Below are 22,677 nucleotides of genomic sequence, written 5' to 3' on the forward strand. Positions count from 1 at the left end.
ACGATGTTCTATACCGAGATCTGTCATGACATTTCGCACGGTAAGTGTTAGTATCGACCGCTGTAACAAGTTTTAAGTTTGTCACTGAACTATGTGGGTGGTAATTTCGTTTCCAAAGTCGAGTACTCGAGTAAGAGCTGAATCTTCATTTATCGCTAACAAATTTACGCAAAAGCCGTTATTGGTCTCTATTGATTTTAACGATGTTCCATACCTAGATCTGTCTTGAGCTTTTGCACGGTATGTCTTGATTTTAGTATCGAACGCGGTGCCAAGTCTTAAAGTTGACACTCAATGATTGAGGCAGTTATTTCGTTTTCGAGGTCGAGTATGGTAGAGATGCGCGCTGATCTGATACTTAGCCTACCTACGTCATTGCGGATCTCACGCAAAAGCTGGTGTCGGTCTGTGCTAATCTATAGTCTGCGTTCCATAACGAGATCGGTGATGATATTTCCAATGGTATATCTCGATGATCGCATGAAACAGCTAACCAAGATTCTCGGTTTGCATTCGAATATTCACATAATTTTATGTTCGCCAATGTCCTTTTCACTATGAAATTGTGGCCTTCAAACCATTTGCTTACAATCCCCTGTCAAATGCGATAGCTATTTCATTTTCGATGTCGGCTAACAGCTGATCATTCGATCAGCCTATTCCTCGATCTATTTTAGTCAAAGTTCGGTGTTCGTCTGTTTGTATTGATTTTGACAGTGTACCATACCGGAATGGGTTATGAGATTGCGTATGCTACTTCTCGATGATTTCTTGTAACAGTATACTAAGTTTACGGCTTTTATTCATGTTTTTATTGATTAATATATTTTCCAACGGCGATTTCGCAGCAGACTTATAGATAGTAAGCCGTATGTGTTGTGTCACAGTCTCCAGTTTCAAGGCCAAAATGTCCTATGTTGTTCCGAGACCGAAGTTCCGAGGCTGCTGTCCTTAGTTCTTCTATAGATAACTAAGGTAAACCGTAGATGCGACACTCGCGGGTATCACGTAACGTCACGCTCCAATTATACTCTACGGCACTGTTGTTGTTTTGCTTGGCGCTTATGCAGCAGGCGATTTCCAATAAGGCAAAAAGTTGTTATTCTAGGCTGAGTTTAGAAGTAGTCAAATATCATAACCATGCTAGTAAGTCTTACAAGTAGGTTACTTGAGTACTTTGAAAAAGTAGAAGTATTTCGTCACTATTCACCTGTTGGAATATGCCAAAATATATCTGACTGTGACATAACCAACAGTTCATGTGTTTCTGTTTTTATGTGCCATATTTCGTGATTTATTTTCTATATCATCATGAAGAAGGAAGCAATAAAATGCGATTTTACCAAATTTGTCTCACCTGGGAGAGCCTATATTTCCATCAAACCGAAATACATAACAAATAAGGTAGCATCAATAATGACATGGAAGATATAGCCTACACATGTGCAATACTAGGATAGGAATGAGTGATGAGACCTTCGCATTCAACTTGTCGGATCACACCCACATCAAACATGTTGTACACTGTCTCATCTGATTGTATAAATAGTCGTAAACATATATGATTAGAATAATGTAAGGGTTAAATAGGTTAACAGTAATGATATGACGACAAGATGAAGATTTTCTACATCCATCATACGACTGTCCTAGTGTTCACGGATATATGTTGTGACAGTGAATTACAAATGAGAGACCCTGAGTGGACAATAGATTTCGAGCCAGGTTACTATTAGATGCAGATAACTATAGATTTGCCTGTTGACAAGGATCTTGTAGTATGAGAGTGAAAATATTTGTGTGTAACTATTACCTTGTAGAATTCAATGCTTAATGAGGGTAGGTGACAATCTGGTACGTAGAGGTGCTCCTACATCTGAATGCAGATGGGCTGCTAATCCCGCTGGTTGAACTGCATGTTTTGAAAATACTGGGTGTCAAAAATGTGGCAAATAGAAGCCGCCTTACGATAACAAATCATCCAGTTAAATTATGTCAAATGTGAAAAATCATTTCACTGACAGCTTAAACGATGAAATGGACATTGCGCTGATTTTATGGAGTTTGTGCTTCTGAGATAAATTCCAGCGGTGATTTGGATATCTGACTGTGGAGTTACGCTAGTCACTCCATCATGCAGGCATTCACAGAGTCTCTTTGGCAAAGCTGTGCAATAATAGAGGGATCATCGATGATGTTACGTAGGTCTTATGTCACACAAATTTCACAACCTTTAATTTCATCCTCTTCGACTGGACTCAGCATCGTCATTTAGTTTCATTTTGTCGAGAAGAAACTTGGTCCTTGATAAATTTTCATAGAAACAGTCCCATGCATGAAATGCTTGGTGGGATCACCAGCTTTGACTAAAATTCGTACCAAAATCCATCAATCTTTCGGTTGTCGTATTCGGATAGCGTGATTCCATTACTGACTTCCTGAATGAAGATAGCTGGTAGGTGGTATGATAGTGACCCTTGTATAAATTTCATATCCAGCAACCACTTGCTTCTTTGCCATCATTGTCCTCTATGTCATTGGACATTATACAGCAGATAACATGGTCAGTGAGCATTGACTTTCAATCAAATCCACCTTCATCGGCCAAGTCACAACGGTTACAAGTAGATTCAAAGAATTTATCCTCTGTCAAGTAACAATAATTCCTATTACTACAAGGCGCGATTCCATGCTAAGCGGCATAACGGTATCTACAGAATTTGAAGAGGCCGAGCCCGCGTCAAGTGAAATGCGGTTTCTTATTCTGATTGATATTATACCAACACGTCATTAGTAGTATAATTACTTTCAATACGACACCTCGGAACTTCTATCTATAGAGAAACAAGAAACACGCTTCGGGCAGCCGTATTTATTGGCTTCAAAGTTGTATTCGATTGCTCGTTTTCCTAGCACAGATTGTGTAGCATGGATCCAACAACCTTGGTTAGTAACCATACGGAGCAGCTACTCGCTAAACATACCCCATGAATAGATATTACCATCCTAATGCTGAAATCTGCCTCCTGCTGCATAAGCGCCAAGCAAAACAACAACAGTGCCGTAGAGTATAATTGGAGCGTGACGTTACGTAATGCTCGCGAGTGTCGCATCTACGGTTTACCTTAGTTATCTATAGTTCTTCAAAGACCATTCAAATCTATGAGATAACAATTGCGTATGTGTCCGAACTCGTTGACCTTTCCAGTTATGCTTACGCAATCTCTCGAGTTCTAGTCATTGGAATTAGTCAGGTCAAGTCAAGTGCGAACATGGATCGTATTGAATCTTTGCTCCGTACGTAGTTTACGCAGTTGCCTTTAGAGCGAAAATGAGAGGTCTGGAAGTTGTCCAGTCTATTGATCAAATCGTACGCCGGGTGCCTCCGCTTTGGTTGCCTATTATCACCTGGTCGTAACCAGAGATGGCCACAGTCCGTTTCAGGAGCCGGAGCAGGATTTCAATGTTTTTTTTACCTGGCCGGACTGGATCCGGATTTTGAATTTGGGGTGACGGTCGGATTTTAGCCTGATTTTTTTGCTGTGATATGATTAATTAGCATTGTTCTGGCAGGATTTTTCCGGATTCCGAACTGGACATTCACCAGCCGGATTTCTTTGGACTCTGAATTTCCAATTGCCAGCCGGATCCGGATAGATTCGGATCCCGAAATTTTGGAATCCGCCCATCTCTGGTCGTAACCACCAGCTCAGTGGTCGTAACACACCAGGATCGTGTACGAAACACTTTCGGACGGCCTTAGAAAAATTAGGGTCTATCGATTTGCGTAATCTCTAACTCTACCATGAAATCATAACGCATGCTACTAAGGATGACCTGATACTTGATTCGTGGCATAGGGACGATTCTTAGTTCACGTACATTTTGTAAAATAATCCTTTGATTAAAAATAAATGAATAAAACATTTGTTACCACACTTCCAGTCACGGCTCACCAGTGTTGGGATCAAGTCACTACCTCCGAGTCACGAGTCATTTCGAGTCATTGCGCATTTTGACTCGAGTCAAGTCAAGTCAATCGATTTTCAAAGGTGACTCGAGTCAAGTCAAGTCACTCGATTTTTGGAGGTGACTCGAGTCAAGTCGAGTCAAGTCAAGTCAAGTCACGAGTCAAGTCACAATTCAAGTCAAGTTGCCATTTCGAAGCATGAGGCATGATTGCATCATTGCATTTTGCTAGCTGTCTGAAATACATATTGAGTGGTCATTGATTCTGAACCGCTAAACGAATATAGAGTTGAATATACCCGCAAGAAGGCATTGTATCGCTCACATATACGTAGAACTGGTAAACTACGTTGATAGTTACCAGCCAAAATAGAGAATAGAGAATTGATTGAGAACGAATTGATAAGATGCAATACATTACCCATTTACAAATTGATATGATACAATTACAGCCTGCGCCAATTCGAATTCAATTTCAATAAAACAAGAGGTTTGGCTAAGGTGAGAACAGAAATATACATTTTGCCATTCAATTACTTTACAACTAGTTTACGGCAACGTAAGCCATGAGCTTCGATCCCTTCGTTTGCGGTCAATTTATTTGTCAGAGAACGATTGAGGCTCAGTAAAACAGACGATCATTAAATGATTGGTCGCTCTCATGGGTTACACCAGCGTTTCGCGGAAATCCTAACATATGTAAGATACAGATCTTTATCCACACCGATTACTTGGTGACTTGAAATTGACTCGTGAATTTCGCTCCGAGTCACGAGTCAATCCACATTTCTGATACGCCGAGTCAAGTCAAGTCGAGTCATTTTAGCAAAGTGACTCGAGTCAAGTCAAGTCATACGAATAAGGTGACTCGAGTCTGACTCGAGTCAAGTCATGACTCGAGTCATCCCAACATTGCGGCTCACCGGCAAACCTCTCGCGGCACCTACGTTAAAATCACTGTTCTCGGGAAATTCATGTGACCATCATAAAGTTACTTTTTTACGTTGGAAAACGCCATTGTGACGTCATGTTCATAAAATTCGCTCGCAGCCCTTGCCCCACCACCCGATATTGTCACGAGCCGCCACTGCATATGTTCAAGATTGTACTAAATACTTGAAATTACCAGACCGATACGACTACTTCATCAATGCTATCTTCTGTCACTTTACATTCGGTGTGCAGGCTGTGCAATGAGTATGTCTGTTATTTTCATGTTACTGGCCAATGTGGATGTCCGATCGAAATACCGTACTAAGTCGTTTCGAATCCTTTCTATATTTTAATTTTATCGATATATTAGGGTGTTAAATGATGAAATTATTATTAAACTGAATCTAAAATTATCTGAGTAGATGCCACGGAAAAAGCCGACCGAATGAACTGTCCAACAAATCGGCCTGATGCGTGCAGAGAAGTAGCATACTTATTCAATCTAGATTCGACGACTCTCCTAGACTGCAGGATTATTATTTGTGCTGTTATTAGTAGTATTCATGGTGTTTGTCGACTACTACGGTCGTTTACATCAGGCCAATTTTCAATATTTTATTCCGTAGCCGCCCACTCGTAGCACGGCCCACTTATAAAGGCTTTTATAAGATACCGCTTACACTGATTGGATGTCGAGGAAGAGCCTATAGATCAACCTCCAACACTAAGGTAGGAATTCTGTAGTCGACCTCGGTTGGACTAGAACCCGTAACCCATTGGTGTTGCAGCTGTGGATTATACCACTACGCTATCTTGCTACATGTTATTATTTGTGGTTATTCAAATCTGTGGATGCCCGACGACGCAAAATACGAAAGTTACTCATTACAATGGGACGTCTAGTTACGTCACATTGTTGCGGCTCTACCAGTTTTCCAGAAACAATGGCGATTTCGGATTTCGGTTCAAAGTTCAAGTGGCTGTAAGTTACGAACAGATTTCTGCACGAGAGGATCATAACCTCAGTATTTTATTCGACCTTCGGCCTACCATCGGTACAAACTACGAATGTAAAATTAACATGAGTTCATGCGATGATACTCACAGAATAGACATGACGAACGTCTCCTGAAAATATTCCATCAGCGGCACTGTCGCCAGAATAACTGCGATGATCCAGGCAGCCAAAAGTAACATCAAAAATAGTTTGGCCGGTATCCGTGAAAATGGCCTGCAAGAAATTGATTCACGAATGTTACCATTTTCCTGCACTTGACAACCCTACCAAAACGAACGACGTCTGTATCATTAGTAAGTCATAGAACTAGAGGACCTGGCCAATTATCGGGGCCGATATTTGGAACTTTCCCGAGCAAGAGGGTCGATATTGCGGCCGATATTTTTTTATCGAATAGAGTTCAAAAATATTGGAAATTCAATGCTCCGTGTTCACAATCTCAAGAAATCGACGTTGCAAAGGGCGATACGTGACAGATTTACGCTTGTAGGACGAGTTCAACTGGGTGATTATTAGGGATGGTGTGAACCTCTGAAAGGTTCAGGTTCGTGTGAACGTGAACCTTTTTGAAAGGTTCTGTGTGAACGCGAACGTGAACCTCATGACGTCACGTGACGTCATATTGCTAACTCCAACCCTCTCTTTCAATGAAGTGATAGCCTATATTAATGTACAGTTGTACAGGATACCTAGCGACGACTCGGGTCACATAATGCAACAATGCTGATGCGTTTTAAACGTCGCTAAATGTATCAACTGGGGCAATCAATTGATATAATACTTCCATAAAATCAATATCTTCCGTCGCTTTGCCAACGATTTCAACAAGGACTTATCAGGGAATATACACTCAGGGCCGTAACAGCACTTCGTCAGCCCCCCCCAAAAAACCTTCGTCTTGGCCCCCCATAGGCTGATAAACCTAACTTCTGGGGGGCTGCGCCCCCCAGACCCCCCTCAGTCTGTGCGCTGTTTCCCGCTACTTCTCCTATACATTGGCTGTCCATTCTGTGTGTCGGTTTTTCTCGCCTGAACGCGCGAAGCGCGAGAAATTTTTATAATTCGATGACTGAATCGGTCAATATGATCGGGAATTGCATATATATTGCTGTTAGTTTTTACCCTCTCTCTGCTCACGTAATCGGATTTATATTTACCGGTAGAGCTGAGTGAGGGGTGTTTGAAAAGGTAGGAACCCTCAACAATAACTAAACATCTCCGGGTGTATACCCGTTGCCAAGAACGAAACAGCACTTCGTCACGCCCCCACCCCCCAAAAAATAACTTGAGTCATGGGCTTCCATAAGGTGATAAACCGGCCCCCATCACGTTGTTCGCTTTTACAACGAAATTATAGTGGTACCGTTTCGTGAGCCAGCGAGCCAGGTGCGCAAATTTTTGATAAGTCATGATAAATCGGTCAATGAGGTCGGTAATTGCATATATCTTGTTATGAATTTATTGTCCTATCTACTCATATTTACCTGGATAGCTGAGTGAGGTGTCTTCGAAACTGTAGAGTCCGTAAATAATAATTAAACATATTCGGGTGGGCGGACCCGTTGGTATGACTTCGTTACATGATGTTATTTCGTGACCTCCTGTCTATCAAAAAATATAGAATCGCCCAAACGAACTAAACTAAAAGTTCACACGATTTCAAATAAGTATTTCTTCGCTGCCATATAATTTTTCCCTGCGGGATAGTATTTGTCTTGTGAGGTTCAGATTGCCCAGACAGAAACATTCGGCGCCAGTCAATTAAACCTATGTGTATTTTGTATGCCTATATATAACGAAGTTTTCGGTCATTATAAGGGCAGTCCCTTTCGGCCAAGGTTTTATCGCTGGCGATCGTTCTGGCACACTTCTTGGAGTCGCATATTACATGGCCTAAAACTTTATGTCTTGGTGCGTCGTGGCGCGGCAATAGCCAACGCCGATATGCCCATTTCTATAAATGTTGCGTATTTTTTCTTTGGGGAAGAGTACCCAATAATCAAGATATTTGGCAACCCAAAATTGCGCGCAGCGCGAAAATTTTTTGATAAAGTTCCACAAATTTCCAAAAAATACTCTATAATTTATGCTAATTCACGAAATAATTTTGGGCCCCCTTCGAGCTCGGGCCCCCCCCAATTGGGGGGTTTGGGGTGCGGCAGTTACGGCCCTAATACACTTACCCCTTAACGGTCCAGGCCAGACCGGACAATGTATTCGGCGTCTGGGTATTGCTACATTGATATTGCGCAGAGACGAGAGTGTATAATGGGTTTCTATACTTGCTACCGATATCACCCCATTAAGAAGTTATACAGCAGTAGTCAACCCCTCCATCGCACGGATTTGGTTTTAATGATGTAGTAAAGATATTGAGTCATGATTGACCCCGTACGACTTCTCGAATTTTTACATCAGAAAACGATATCAATCTTATTGATTGGTTGAATAAGCATCATTCGCTGACTACGTATTTCGCTCGTGATGTTTTGTGATTGCGGGTCAAGCTCACAGCAGAGAGTCACTAAATATTCACAAACGGAAAGCTGGATATTTCGAGCAAACTTTTGTAACAAAGCAAGTAAAACTTTTGAGATTGTCAAGGTGCATGCTCGTTCAGTGTTGATTTTTAATGCTGCCAGCGCCATGCATAGAGTGGCCCGCAGTTGAAATGCAATAAATTTGAACCAAAGATGTTATAATGTTATAATTGTAATATATGAAAAAGGTTCACAGTGCAGAACCTACCAAGGTTCTGTTGTGAACGCGAACCTCTAAATTTCCGAGGTTCACGCACAGAACGCGAACGTGAACCTCAAGTTCACACCATCCCTAGTGATTATGCAGAGAAACTGTGCTGCTTCCTGCACTACAATCTACATCAGTGGTTCCCAACCTGTGGTACGCGTACCACTAGTGGTACGCAAAGGTCTTCCAGGTGGTACGCGAGCAGAGTCTGTTTATTTTTCAATCAAAGGGAGTTATTAGTTCAGGTGAGATTGATTTTGAGTTTTTTGAAGCCGTCGTCTCCCGCTATTCCCCAGCTGCTAATTTTCCCTTATACGTGTGAATGCGAGCAAGGATTTTCATCCCAGAAACTATCAAGTCGAAGAAACGAAACCGACTTGTTGCGCCCATACATGACTTTCGATGCGCTGTAACCAAACGTATGCCACGCATCGACAAGCTAGTGAATTACGATGTTCTTCTTGTGACTGGTGGTGAAAAAAACAATTCCATACATCCCATCAACCCTGGCTGATAATGGTTAGTTCAGGGGTGTCAAACTCAAATTGCATCGCGGGCCGGATCGAAGTCATGAAATCGGTCGCGGGCCGGACCAGTCAAAGGAACCGTAAATGTTGCCTCGTGCCATTGCTTCTCGCTGGAATACTTTATTATCAAGCATATATAGATAATACACGGATCGTAGGGGTTTCATTCTAGCGAGTCGCAACACCATTATTTGCGAGTAATGCGAAAATATGATGTTTGTCCGGTTGAATACAGTTAAGAACCGCTAAATCAATGACATTACCGGAGATACAAGTAGACATATTTAAGTGTTCTCTTTGCTTCAGTCCAGTGGTGGCCAACCTGCGGCCGTAAGAGGGAATTTGTGTAGGCGTAGGCACGCAATTCAATTAGTATGTGTTAGCGGCTGCCGACATGAAATTTGAATTTAGTAATTGACTCCCGATTTCTTAAAAGATTTCCATTAATTTTGAAATTTTCTTCGCGTTGTGCGTGATTCAATGCGATTACATGTTCAATTTTACTATAGTAGCACCCTTTGCAATCACAGCCCCACAATACAGATGCGCACATCAGTGGGAAATGATGCGCCTCACATGGAAATATCAGTGCGGAATCGTGTGCTCATCACTATGCTAACAATCCTGATGGGAGGTCAAGAAATAACAGCATGCTACAAAGTGACTAATACCAATTGGCCCACCCGAAGATGCATCATAATTTATAACTTGCTTCAAATTTTCGAAAACACCCCTACATCAACGCTATACCAGTGAATCTGATCACACGGGATGAGAAAGGATAAATGTTTGATGGTAATATGTAAAACTCACTAATATCAATGACGAAATTCATTGGTGAATCTGATTTTTTTCGCGCTTCGCGCGACTATGATCACTTCCTTCCTTAACATTACCAGTGACTACTCGCGATTTTGTGCGCATAGTAAGCCTATCATTAAATAGATTAGTCCGGAGTTCACCGGAAATGGACATAGACACTTTAACCTTGGTATTTGGCGTCCATCAGCTCGTTCATTTCGACTATGCCCTGGAATGCGGCCGTAGGCTACACGAGTAGTCGAAATGCGGCCGTGAATGGCAAAAAGGTTGGCCACCGTTGATTTAGTCATAATCTGGCGTTAGCCCTGCGTATGCGTTGTGATGAATACAAGATATTTAACTGTCAACGCGGACGTTGTAACTTGGTTATTACTGTGGATGTGATTGATGATATAATCTTTTCTCAATGTATTCAGAATTGGTATGCGGGCTGGATAAAATCGTCTGGCGGGCCGGATCCGGCACACGGGCCGTATATTTGACATCCCTGGCTTAGTTCAATGGAATTTGTTAATACACCTCGCATCGGTCAAATACGTGAGTATGACGTCATAAATGGCGGAAACGCGCGTAACTTATATAGGTGGTACGTGAGCACTGCATAAAACCTAAAAATGGTACGTGGGTGGAAAAAGGTTGGGAACCACTGATCTACATCTACTGGACTGATCTTTAATTTCGCATCACGTTTTGCATTTTGGGTTAGCTCAAATTTCAATGAATGTGCACAATTCAGCAATCATTCTTTTTAATTTCAGTTTTCTAGTTTGTTGTTCAGCTTTCTGTGGCATGTACAAGTGCCATCTTGCCTAATATATTCCACTTTGGGAGAAATTGCTCTCTAATCCTCCATATAATCTAATCCTCCATAATAATTTTGAAAATAAAATGGTTGCAATCAGGGTGATTTCTTGTGTTATCTTTCATATACCAGTTCAGAAATGCGATGCTTCTCATTGAAGAGTGTCATCGTTTTGTTCGATCGAAACGCAACATCGTGATAACACTTGCTTAGTTGCAAATGATCATTATATTTATATATTGCAGACACTTGGAATTCCATAATGACGGGTTCATCGCCCTGCCATTCCATAGTTTTGTGTAGTCTATTGATATCACCTGGCCATTCCAAAGAGACGCGTTACTGTAATCAGTAACATGGTGAACACCGATTGCTCTGACCCAACAGCAGATAAGCAGCCGATCGCGTTGCATGAAATCACCCATTGGTTGTAATAGGAATTATCCTCTGATGTGCGAGTGCTTTCCAGAAGCATGGCACTGGCAATCGTTGATATCTAAAGGAACGGGAAGTTTAATAACCACGTCATCATTTAGCATGAGCCTGACGAAACAAAGTTATCTGAGATTATTCTGAGAAACGACTTTTACATTGAAATCTCTATACGAGTGTATATGTATCAGCAAAATGATCCATGGGTCATTACTAAATTAAATATAAATGTAAGTAATTCATACCTACTGCAACAATTTGCCTATCCTCGAAGCAGCCAGAATATTCTGATCATCTTACCGCTACAAATAGATCCGAAACTGACAAACTTAGAAAGTATATCTTTGTTATCCTTTTTTCGGCGCAGAGATGTTCCCATTTTCTACTGAGCTTGTTTATTATTACCACCATAACAGCAAGGTTTCCAATAGCAGCTGAGATTCCTGTTGAAAAGAGCAACAATCAATCAGATATTGGTCCGGCCTGAAACGAGATACAAAAGAGAGAATTGAGTAATATATGTATTAACGAGAGATGTATTACCGATTAAAATTCCGACGGCGATCAACGTTCTATATCTTTCTAAAAAAGCATATTTCTTAAATTGAGTCCCGCAGCTCTGAGAACATACACTGCACGAAGGGTTGTCGGCATCACGAAGTGACTTCTGAAATCACGATTTTCGAAAATGTTTAGGATATCAGAGTATTGCGTATTTTAAAGTAACGAAATATATATTTTTATTACAATTGTAAATTATAAATGGTGCTTTTGCAGCTAATTCTGTAAAGATGAGATTTGCTGAATTGTACTTGCCAGAAACTATACCCACAATTACAATTGTGGAAGCTAAAATCGTCATCAGCAAATAGATACTATGGCAGCATTGTAACATAACAAAGAGAAGGTCATTATTGCGATCATATTTTAAAATTCAGGAAAGGAAAGGAACGTTGGTAATCTTATAAAACTACCATCATATGATCATCGATATCAGAAGTGTTTGTTTTGCAATAAACTCCCGAGATAGCTTCGCAATGCGCTCCCTTGCATTTCCATCCGGTCGACCTCATTCATGTATTGATTATATAATTGTTTAGACCAGTGGTTCTCAAACTTTTTTTAGACACTCCCCCCTTTATGACAGTGAAAAATGTCGCGCGCCCTTATCGTCATATCACAAAATGCAGCCGGAAGGCTAGCAACCCCAACGGATAGTTTGATGGAATGGAAGGTTATGACTGCTGATGAGAGAATTACCAAATATGAAATTCGGACTATATATGAAGCAAAAAAATGAATTGCAGCTAACATTTTTTCAGTTTACCGCAGCCTCGCACCCCCTTCAGATGCTTTCACGACCCCCAGTTTGAGAACCACTGGTTTAGGCGATCTTACCTTCGATAAATCATACATTCTTTTATATTTCGTCTTTAGGTCGCGTTCGACATCACTGTTAGAAGAGATGGTGTAGGTTTTATACCGTACCGCTTCCACGATTCTTATAACAATGCCTAACATAACGACAACGTCTACATAATAATCCATGCCATTGGCAGTCCATTTAAATCATGTAATTTCCTATGTCTCTTCGTGAGCGCACCCCCTTCCCTCACACGCTGTTACAGGAAACAGAAAATAAGAACAGTACGCTACCGTTCAAATTTTCACTACAACTATATTATTGTTACAGTTGTGGGGGTGGTAGCTGCAACCAAGAAAAGGTCTGACAGTTAAGAATATTTTAGCAATTCCCCAGGACGCAGTTTGAACACTAAAATTCCGTAGACCTCCGAACGTATACCAACCCTAGCTAGATAATCAAGTGATCATTGGGAAGGGATCCTGGACTCGAACTAGGTCGAAGTCCAACCTGTAACACACTGGTATTGCAAAAGTGGAACCTACCACTACGCTACTCACTACCACCGGTTCTCCATACTATTGGTATACTATGCGATAGTCTTGTTTTCTTACCTTATGTTTACTATATCTTTGATCTGATCTGTAACGGAATATGTCAGAGACATGGCATTAAGGGAACGGGTCTCCTTTGCCAATCGCTATTTTAGAAGCCAAGACAGTAATTTCCCATGTTTGTGATGTGAACTCCTAACGCAGTGGTTCTCAAACTTTTTTAGGCGCGCCCCCCTTTATGCCAGTGAAAAAATTTGCGCCCCCTTATCGTCATATCACAAAATGCAACCAGAATGCTAGCAATCCCAACGAATAGTTTAATGGCATGGAAGGTTATATCTTAGGCTTACCATACGTCCCCTTTTAAAAGGATTTGTCCTCTTTTTTGACTTTTTTGAAAGTGTCCTCAGAGGACGCCCTTTTGTCCTCTTTTTTGAGATTTTGTCCACTTTTTTGAAAATTTAGGTCAGATTTAGAGCAAATTGCGAGTGATATGCCGTAACTTAGCACAGAAGTGACGCTCCGGCGGGTATGTCGGAGTGAAAAACGGCGATTTTAGCTCTGAGCGAAGAGAGGACCTTTTCTTTTTAGTCATCCACCTGGCAATGTGGAGATAAAAACGGTATTTTGAGCTCTAAGCGGAAAAGATGACCTTTTTCTTTTTTTTAGTCAACCGATCGCAAAGTGGGAAAAATGTTGCAAATTTCTGAAAAAGTGTCCTCTTTTTAGATTTCCAAAATATGGTAAGCCTATTATATCTGTTGATGAAAGAATTCTTCATTATGAAATTCGGACTATATACACAGAGCAAAAACCATGCATCAGAGTTAAATCGCGCAAGGCGCGAATTTTTTTCGAGTTTACCGCAGCTTCGCGCCTCCCTTCAGATGTTTTCACGCCCCCCCCCCCCCCCCAGTTTGAGAACCACTGTCCAAGTACCTAAAACATACACTTTCGATTACACATTCTTGATATTTCAATTAAAACATCCGTGAATGATATACTTGACAGATTTTGCATACTTGTGATACGCTGCCACACGCTCGAATTATTCAGGCTAGCCCAGGGGTTCTAAACGTTTTTGGGTCGTGGCTCATTTTTCGGTTTGAAAATATTCAGGTTCCAGCAATGGTCTGCCAAAATATGTTCATCTCATCTGCCCCAATATCTTTCTTTTGTTGTTTTGATGTCTTGGTGGAACCTCAGCCCTTGCTAATCAACAAGATCGTCAGGAAATATATCAAGATGACTGAACAGGATGAGAACACTTATGCTGATGTTTTCTCCAAGTTTTCCATATGCAGATATGAATTTTCGGACCAACTGTTTGTAGTTGGGTGCTTTATGATTATCTAAAAAGTTTTATTTACTACATCTTATATAGGATAAATTCCACGCAGTGAACTCCTTCGTAATATGAAATTGGAATCCTTCGTCCGTACTCGTATCTGAAATCCATCAACGTTACCAGATTTAAGCTTCTCGTTTGATAGGGATACTATTGGTATACCCACTTTGTTGACTCAGCGGAAAATTCTCCATTTACAGGTCAAAGGGAATTAGACGCATAAGAGTATTGTAGTTAAGCTTTTTAAGGACAAATTTTTTAGCTTTATTCTCCTCTATAATCTTGGTAGAAGGACCAATTGATACAGGAGAATATGTATTCCGTTGAGCAAAACTACAATTTCTTGACAAACTGCTGTTTTGACAAGCACATATTTCGCACCAGGTCGTGCTAATATTAAAAGAATGACTGATGACGACATAAGGGTTCTGCATAGTCAGTTATACTGGCCAACACATATTTTAGGCAGACAAAGTGTAAGTGGTTTTGGGGGTTCTGAAGGGCACTGATTCCGAATATGACCTTGCTTTTTTCAAATTGGCTATTGTTGTGGAGATAACCTATGGGGCTATTTTGACCAAAATCTCCCATTTTTGCGGCAATGACTTGATATAAAATCTGCTCAGTCATTAAAAAGTTTAGAATTTCCATCGACATGTTATTTTTACACACAGAAGACTCTTTTAAATCAAAATACAGCAACAGCACTGTATTTAGGAGTAATAGATTTATCTTACTTACATACTTTCACGGATATCGTGTTCATAAATATACTCCAGTCATGTATATAAGATACCTAGATACTCAAATAACGTGGCATTAATTCAATCAGTTTTACGTCAATCACCTATTATTTGAAATAATCAGTTGGAATATAATATTAATAATTTATTTTGAAGCACAGTTGTTTTTTGTACGATTTTAGCCTGTTACCTAATTGGTGCAGTTTTTCGGAAGGTTCCGGCAATGGTCTGCCATAATATGTTCAATTGTTCATCTCATCTGCCCTGATATCAGTCATTTGTTGTTCTGATGTCTTGGTAGAGCCTCTCCCTTTTCTAATCAACAAGATGACCAGGAAATGTATCAATATGACTGAACAAAAAGTGAACTTTTATGCTCATGTTTGTGCTCAAGTTTTCGATATGCAGATACGAATTTTCGGACCAGCTGTTTGTAGTGGGTGCTTTTTAATCATCTAAAAAGTTTTATTTACTACATCTTACGAGAAATTACATGCAGTGAGCTCCTTCCTAATGTGAAAATTGGAATCTTTCATTAGTATTAGGGATGGTGTGAACGTGAGGTTCACGTTGGCATTCCGTGTGTGAACCTCGGAAATTTAGCGGTTCGTGTTCACAACAGAACCTTGGTAGGTTCTACACTGTGCACCTTTTGATAAATTTTAATTTTCACTTCATTATAAGATCTTTGGCTCAAATTTATTGCATTTCAACTGCGGGACACTCCATGCATGGTGCTGGCAGCATAAAAAATCAACGCTTAACGAGCATGCACCATGCACCTTGACAACCTTAAATGTTTTAGTTGCTTTGTTGCAAAAATTTTCTTGGAATAACCAGTTTCCGTTTGTGAATATTTAGTGACTATCTGCTGTGAGCTCGACCCACAATCACACAACATCACGAGCGATATACGTAGTCGGCGAATGATGCTTATTCACCCAATCAATGACATTGATATCGTCTTCTGATGTAAAAAATCGAACGGGCGTACGGGGTCAATCTTGACTTCATATTTTTACTGTATCATTAAAACCAAATCCGTGCGATTAAGGTGCTTGCTACTGCTGCATAACTTGTTGTTGTTTGTGATATCGGTAGCGAGTATTGAAACCCGTTGTACACTCTGCTCAATATCAATGTAGCAATACTCAGACTACGAACACATTGTCCGGTCTGGCTAAGACCGTAAAGGCGTAAGCTTATATTCCTTGGTAAGTCCTCGTCGAAATTGTTGGCAAAGCGACGGAATGTACTGATTTTACGCAATTATTATATCCTTTGATTACCGCTGTTGATACATTAAGCGACGTTTAAAACGCCGATATGTACTTCAGCATTGTGGCATTACGTGGACTGAGTCTTCGCTAGGTATCGTGTACATTAATATAGGCTATCACTTCATTGGAAGATAGGGTTCACACGAACCTGAACCTTTCAGAGGTTCACACCATCCCTAATCAGTATTCGAATAAATCAGATACCAGATTTAAGCTTATCGTTTGATAGGGTTACTAGGTATCCCCACTTTGTTGACTCAGCGAAAAATTATCCATTTACCGGTCAAAAGAAATGAGAAGCATATGAGTATGAGTATTGTAGTAAAACTACGATTTCCTTCCTCCCAAGTGAAATATTTAAGGGTAAATACAGCAATATACAGTAATTTGGGGCTTTTTAGGGGTATAAATATCTTTCGACAAAGAGCCAATCTGACAAAACTTATGTGATATTCGTAATCAGCAACCTCAAAAACCCCAGAAACGGCTCTCTAATGTTCTGCCTAAAATTTCGTTTCCATTTTGTGGAACAGTGATCTATTCATGCGCAGTATAATTTTTTTTTTTAAATACGATTTTCTTCCTATCAAGTGAAATATTTAAGGGCAATACAGTAATCTTGGGTTAGTTTGGGGGTATAAATATCTTCTGAGCAAGAGTCAAGCTGCAAAACTAATCTGGTATTCGTAATCAGCAACCTCGAAAACGCAGAAACGGCTCTCAGATGTTCTGACATTTTTTTCCTTTTGTTGACCAGTGTGATAAATTGTAATTATGGCTATTTTTGTCGTTGCAATAATACGATCTGCCAAAGTACCGTAAATCTACAGCAAATACACATTAGTCAGAATGTAATGCGCAAACCTTTCAAAAGCATTCGAAATATGACCCTGCCGAAACCTCCACTTATTGTGATATCGATATTATTTTCGTTGCTGTTAGCTGTAGATTGTCATATCCGGGGGACTGAAGCCGCCGTTTTCCTTCAATTTTCAACTTGTACAAGGCGACTCCATGCGTGCCACTACGTCTCATCAGAGTATGATGAAAAGCTTTATGAAGCCTACGTATTCGATAATATGAATATATTTTTGAGCGAATAACATTACAAACATAACTAAGGTTTAACTAATTCTGCAATTCTCCAAATAGCTCTGTGGCCTACCTCAAAATGCTCCTGTGACCCACGGGTTGAGAACCCCTTGGCTAGTCTATTATTACGAATAACTTACCACCAGAAGAATCTGATGAATATTCCGAGGTGGTAACAAAACGGCATACAGTCGTCTCGGCCTCGTTGCAAAATCTGTAATTGAACGTGTATATCAAGCTTGGGAAGCGTATCAGTCAGGGCTGTTGAGTCGGTAAATTTTACCACCGACTCCAACACCGACTCCGACTCGGAACATTTTCAATATAACAACTTCCGAGTCTTTAAACGCACCGACTACGACTACGAATCCGACTCCGACTCCAACTACGACTACAAGTCAGTGATGAGCGGACAGTGCTTTTCGAGACTCCGAATCCCTCCGACAACTTTAGTGTCTGAGGAAAACTCCCTCTGACTCCGAAGACCTCAATCCCAGACTCCGAGATACTCCGATTAATCTCGTCAAGTATTCGCAACAGTGGCAAGCATGGTACACTTGGCAATGTGTTCTACTAAATTAATCTGATAATATGGTTGGCCTACTAGTATTGCCTACTCTCCATTTCCCAATTGCAGTGCAGATGGCTGTTTTTATGCACTTGGCAATCATTTTTGCATGTTACCCGTCATATTACAATTTGACAAGGTGTAAACTGTCTGTGGTTTGTAATCATAATCAAGAGCGTATTCTGGTCAGAGCTATCCAAAGACATCAGAGACAAAAGTTACAATACTCCGAAATTCTCCTAAACATATCTGTAGTAAACTCCGACTCCGCTCCGACTGTCACAAAATCGACAAAAATCCGCTCCGAATCCACTCCGACTCCGCTCCGATGCTCATCACTGCTACAAGTACCACTATTACTATTTTCCTCACTGAACTCGGACTCCAACGTCACTACAAATTTAATTCGAAAATTATTTGCGAATTCGAAAATTATTTTCCATAGTGGCGGTTTAATGCAGGGTTGTAATGACTCGAGTCATGACTCGACTCGAGTCACGATTTTCGGATGACTCGACTCGACTCGAGTCATTTTCTCGAAATACGGAAATTACTCGACTCGACTCGAGTCAATCTGTGTATTGACTCGACTTGGACTCGAGTCATTGCGCATGACTCGAAGCAAGTCATTGAATCGAGATTCAGACGGCCGAGACCGACATTTCATTGTAATTTCGAAGCCAACACACTATTGGGATTTCGTTTGTTGGTACTGGTTCTTGAAATTGCGACCAGAAACTGCTAAAAGGGAGGAAAATTGATATATTATAAATGCGAACCATTCAATATCACCGAACAGAGTTAAAAAAGTGGGTATAGGAAGACTTTAACTGGAAACGGAGCAGTCAACACAATGACTTGGACTCGGACTCGAGTCATAATACCATGACTAGGACTCGATCCTCTGCTCGCTGACTTGGATTCGGACTTGACTCTGTGGGAATTGAAAATGACTCGACTTGACTCGAGTCAAAAATATAAAAGTGAGATTGACTTGTGACTCGGAGCCTTGTGACTTGGTTACAACCCTGGTTTAATGACTTTTATCACACCATTAAACATATGCAAACATATTATTCACGATAGCATGCAAAATTGTTGCATTATGACACAACTCGAAATATTCACTGTGCAATTAACATGGAAGGATTCATTTTGAAATAACCTTCCTTTTTTCATATGTTTAAAGTTTTTATAATATACACAAGCCATAGATACTCTAATATGTATGAATCATTCAAACATGATGTATATTCCATTCTGTATGATTACAATGTGGATAAAAACAATAGACGTGTAGCTCTTGTGTAGGAGTCAGCCAACTAATACAAATATGTAGCCTGTAAATTTTCTCAATATACGCACACTATGCTGATGACAAGCACATTCTCACTTACTATACTGATAAACGGTGTCAAGAAACAAAATTAGGGAGTAGTCCACTACCATGTCTCTACGAGTCTACATGCACTTAGTCAAGTAGCCTATTCAGGGACTAGGACTATACTTGCACTCGTTCATAAACATTTGTTCGACCGAAGCAGCTAGGCTACTTACTATAGGAATATTCTGATTAGTCAACTGGGAAGCAGCGCTTCGTCATATTTGTATTCATTTTACAGGTGTTGTTGTCACTTAATAACCGAACGTGGTGAGATAGCGTAGGCTGGTGGTATAATCCACAGCTTCAACACCAATGGCTTATGGGTTCGAGTCCGACCGAGGTCGACTCCAGGACTCCTACCTAAGTAGGATTCCTAACTGGGGATTCCTACCTGAGTGTTGTCGGTCTATATAGGCTCCTGCTCGTCATCTCATCCGCATGAGCGGTGTCTTCAAAAAGCCTTACGTGGGCCGTGATACAACTACAAGTCGGCAGCTACGGAATCAAAAATAATCAATATCGGTCTGGCTTGATTGACCATTGTAGTTGACAACACAGTGAATACCGCAAACAGCAACAACACTTACAAAACCAGCCAATGTATTTAATATTTCACAGTATAATGATATAATTCCAAAATTTGCACCAATTTGTGACTGCATCAGTTACCAAGAGACATTTCTGTCATTTATATACCGGCTATTTCGTAGTGATTCAAATAGTGAATTCCACTTTTTTATCACTACTCCTGGTATCGTTTAACAAATCATAATTCGGAGTTGTCTTTGTTTTTGCTCTTCGTGGTGTTACGACTACTATGTTCATCTACACCAGGCCGACATTTCTTTTCTACGATTCTTGACTTGCCGTCATGTATAGCACGACCAACGTTTGTTGTAAGCTTTTATATGACACCACTTACACAGATCACAGGGTATCTATTATGAAAACGACCCTTAGTGACAAATACGTTGACTTTGAGTCTCGCTTTTCGAAATTATTGTAAATAGTTGGTCATCGCAGTCAACTTCATGGTTAATTCTACATACACGTACTTTTGAATTTTGAATTTTTCTATATTTTCAGCGAAACTTCCATTCATCGGCGAGCATGGGTAGTATATGGACGGGCAGAATAGTTCGTCCGTTAGATCTGGACAATCCTGTTTACAATCGCACACTGCGTCCTCGTCAATCACTACACTGGAATTCATGCAACGGAAGAAAGTCCGGGAGCTCTCGTTAGCATTGCAGGAATAATAATGTAATCCTGCAATATACAACGCGACTGTTTATAGCAGAGATTGCTGCGATTGGCAGTAGACTATTAGTTACATAATAATCGTTGCGCAGCTACACAGGGCATAATCTACAAACATAACGAGGGTGGTCGCCTTCTTAGAAATAGCAACGGAAATGGGTAATTTGAATGCCATTATTATTTTGTGATGTATTTACACCTTTTGAAACTATAATGAAAAGAAGAAAACCTATTTCTATTATAGTCAGACTGTTACGGTTTAAACGCTGCAACTTATTAGCATACTTCTTATTATTGGGAAAACATGAAATGAAAAAACTACTGACTTTCAACTGCAGCAGTCTGACTGGGATAGGATCATTGGGTCGTACAGCACGGGAATAACTATATTGCCATCTTGGTCATGATAACAACGGTGAAACGTATAGACTAGGGATGGTGTGAATCTCTGAAAGGTTCAGGTTCTTGTGAACGTGAACCCCATGACGTCACGTGACGTCATATTGCAAATTCTAACCCTACATTTCAGTTAAGTGATAGCCTATATTTATGTACACCATACCTATCGACGACTCGGGCCACATAATGCCACACTGCTGAAGTACATATTGACTTTTTTAACGTCGCTAAATGTATAAACTGGGGTAATCAAATGATATAATTATTCCATAAAATCGACATGTTCCGACGATTTGCCGACAATTCCGCCGAGGACTTGCGACGGAATATAAGCTTGCGACCGGTCTAGGACAAACCGGACAATGTATTCGGCGACTGAGTATTGCTATACATTGATATTGAGCAGACTGTAAAACGGGTTTCTCTGCTTGTTACCAATATTACCCCGTTACCAAGCTATACAGCAGTAGCCAGCACCCAATCGCACGGATTTGGTTTCTATGATACAATAAACATATGATATCAAGATTGACGTCGTAAAACGCTTGTTAGATTTTATTTTACATCAGACAACGATATCAATTTCATTGATTGGTTGAATAAGCATCATTCGGTGACTACCTATACATGAAGTGTATTTCGCTCTTGGTGTTGTGTGATTGCTGATCAAGCTCACAGCAGAAAGTCACTAAATATTCACAAACTGAAAGCTAGATATTTCGAGCAAACTTTTGTAACAAAGCAAGTAAAGTTTTTGAGATTGTCATCAAGGTGCATGCTCGTTTAGTGTTGACTGTTTTTTATGCTGTCAGCACCATGCATAGAGTGGCCCGCAGTTCGAATGAAATAGATTTCATCCAAATATGTTATAATGAAGTGAAAACTGAAATATATGAAAAAGTATAGACTACAGAGTAATGTAGATAATTTAAAAATTATTTACTGTTTCTTGAGTATTTAGGTATTATTTTAGATATAAGTAATGTAGGCATATTTTCTAAAGCCGATTTGACGAAAAACCGTAACCACTTACAAACACTGCGGGATATTTTCGTTGATGGTATGAGTGGCTATAGTTTAATCTCTTATTATGTTAGACTCGGATACTCCGCTTTATAAGCACCGGTATCAGTATAAAATTTCATACTTGCTGTTCTGGATGTCAAACAGATTTTCGATAATGCTCCATAACAAGGCAATGTAATCCTTCGTGCTAAAGTACCTCTTAAAGTTCGGGCCTGGTTGCGAAGTGTGAATTCATTTTCCATTTCATGGCATTAGGCAATATTACACGTTACTTTACGCCAGCGTCAAACCTTTTAGAACGCAGCCCATAACTGAGTTTTTTGAACATCACATACGACCCACACCCCACTCTTATACATATTACATTTCTCTGCAACACATGTTATTATTACGTAAAAACATTGATGCA

General features: G+C 40.2%; 1 protein-coding gene and 1 long non-coding RNA gene across 6 annotated transcripts in view; both read right to left on the reverse strand.

The window, feature by feature from the left end:
* LOC145454926 (lutropin-choriogonadotropic hormone receptor-like) overlaps nt 1-22,677 on the reverse strand; it is a 36,870-nt gene that overhangs the window by 11,792 nt on the left and 2,401 nt on the right. For 2 of the 5 annotated variants that reach the window (XM_080332860.1, XM_080332858.1), the window contains exons 3-11: nt 20,639-20,852; nt 19,975-20,043; nt 17,772-17,845; nt 13,229-13,256; nt 12,650-12,704; nt 11,795-11,918; nt 11,552-11,694; nt 11,137-11,315; nt 6,008-6,133 (exon numbers count right to left, since the gene is read on the reverse strand). In XM_080332860.1, coding sequence (XP_080188986.1) covers nt 6,008-6,133; nt 11,137-11,315; nt 11,552-11,694; nt 11,795-11,918; nt 12,650-12,704; nt 13,229-13,256; nt 17,772-17,845; nt 19,975-20,043; nt 20,639-20,852 — 1,012 coding nt within the window. The remainder of the gene's footprint in view (nt 1-6,007; nt 6,134-11,136; nt 11,316-11,551; nt 11,695-11,794; nt 11,919-12,649; nt 12,705-13,228; nt 13,257-17,771; nt 17,846-19,974; nt 20,044-20,638; nt 20,853-22,677) is intronic. The other 3 variants (XM_080332859.1, XM_080332861.1, XM_080332862.1) reach the window with 3 other exon arrangements.
* Nucleotides 1,257-2,983, reverse strand: LOC145454928 (uncharacterized). The gene is made up of 2 exons (XR_013920251.1): nt 2,232-2,983; nt 1,257-2,166 (listed from the first exon to the last, which is right to left on the reverse strand). It is a non-coding gene; the product is annotated as an uncharacterized LOC145454928 (long non-coding RNA).

Source organism: Botryllus schlosseri, chromosome 14 (genome assembly GCF_051294905.1).
Source record: "Botryllus schlosseri isolate E-star chromosome 14, Bs_hap1, whole genome shotgun sequence".
Classification (NCBI taxonomy): domain Eukaryota; kingdom Metazoa; phylum Chordata; class Ascidiacea; order Stolidobranchia; family Styelidae; genus Botryllus; species Botryllus schlosseri.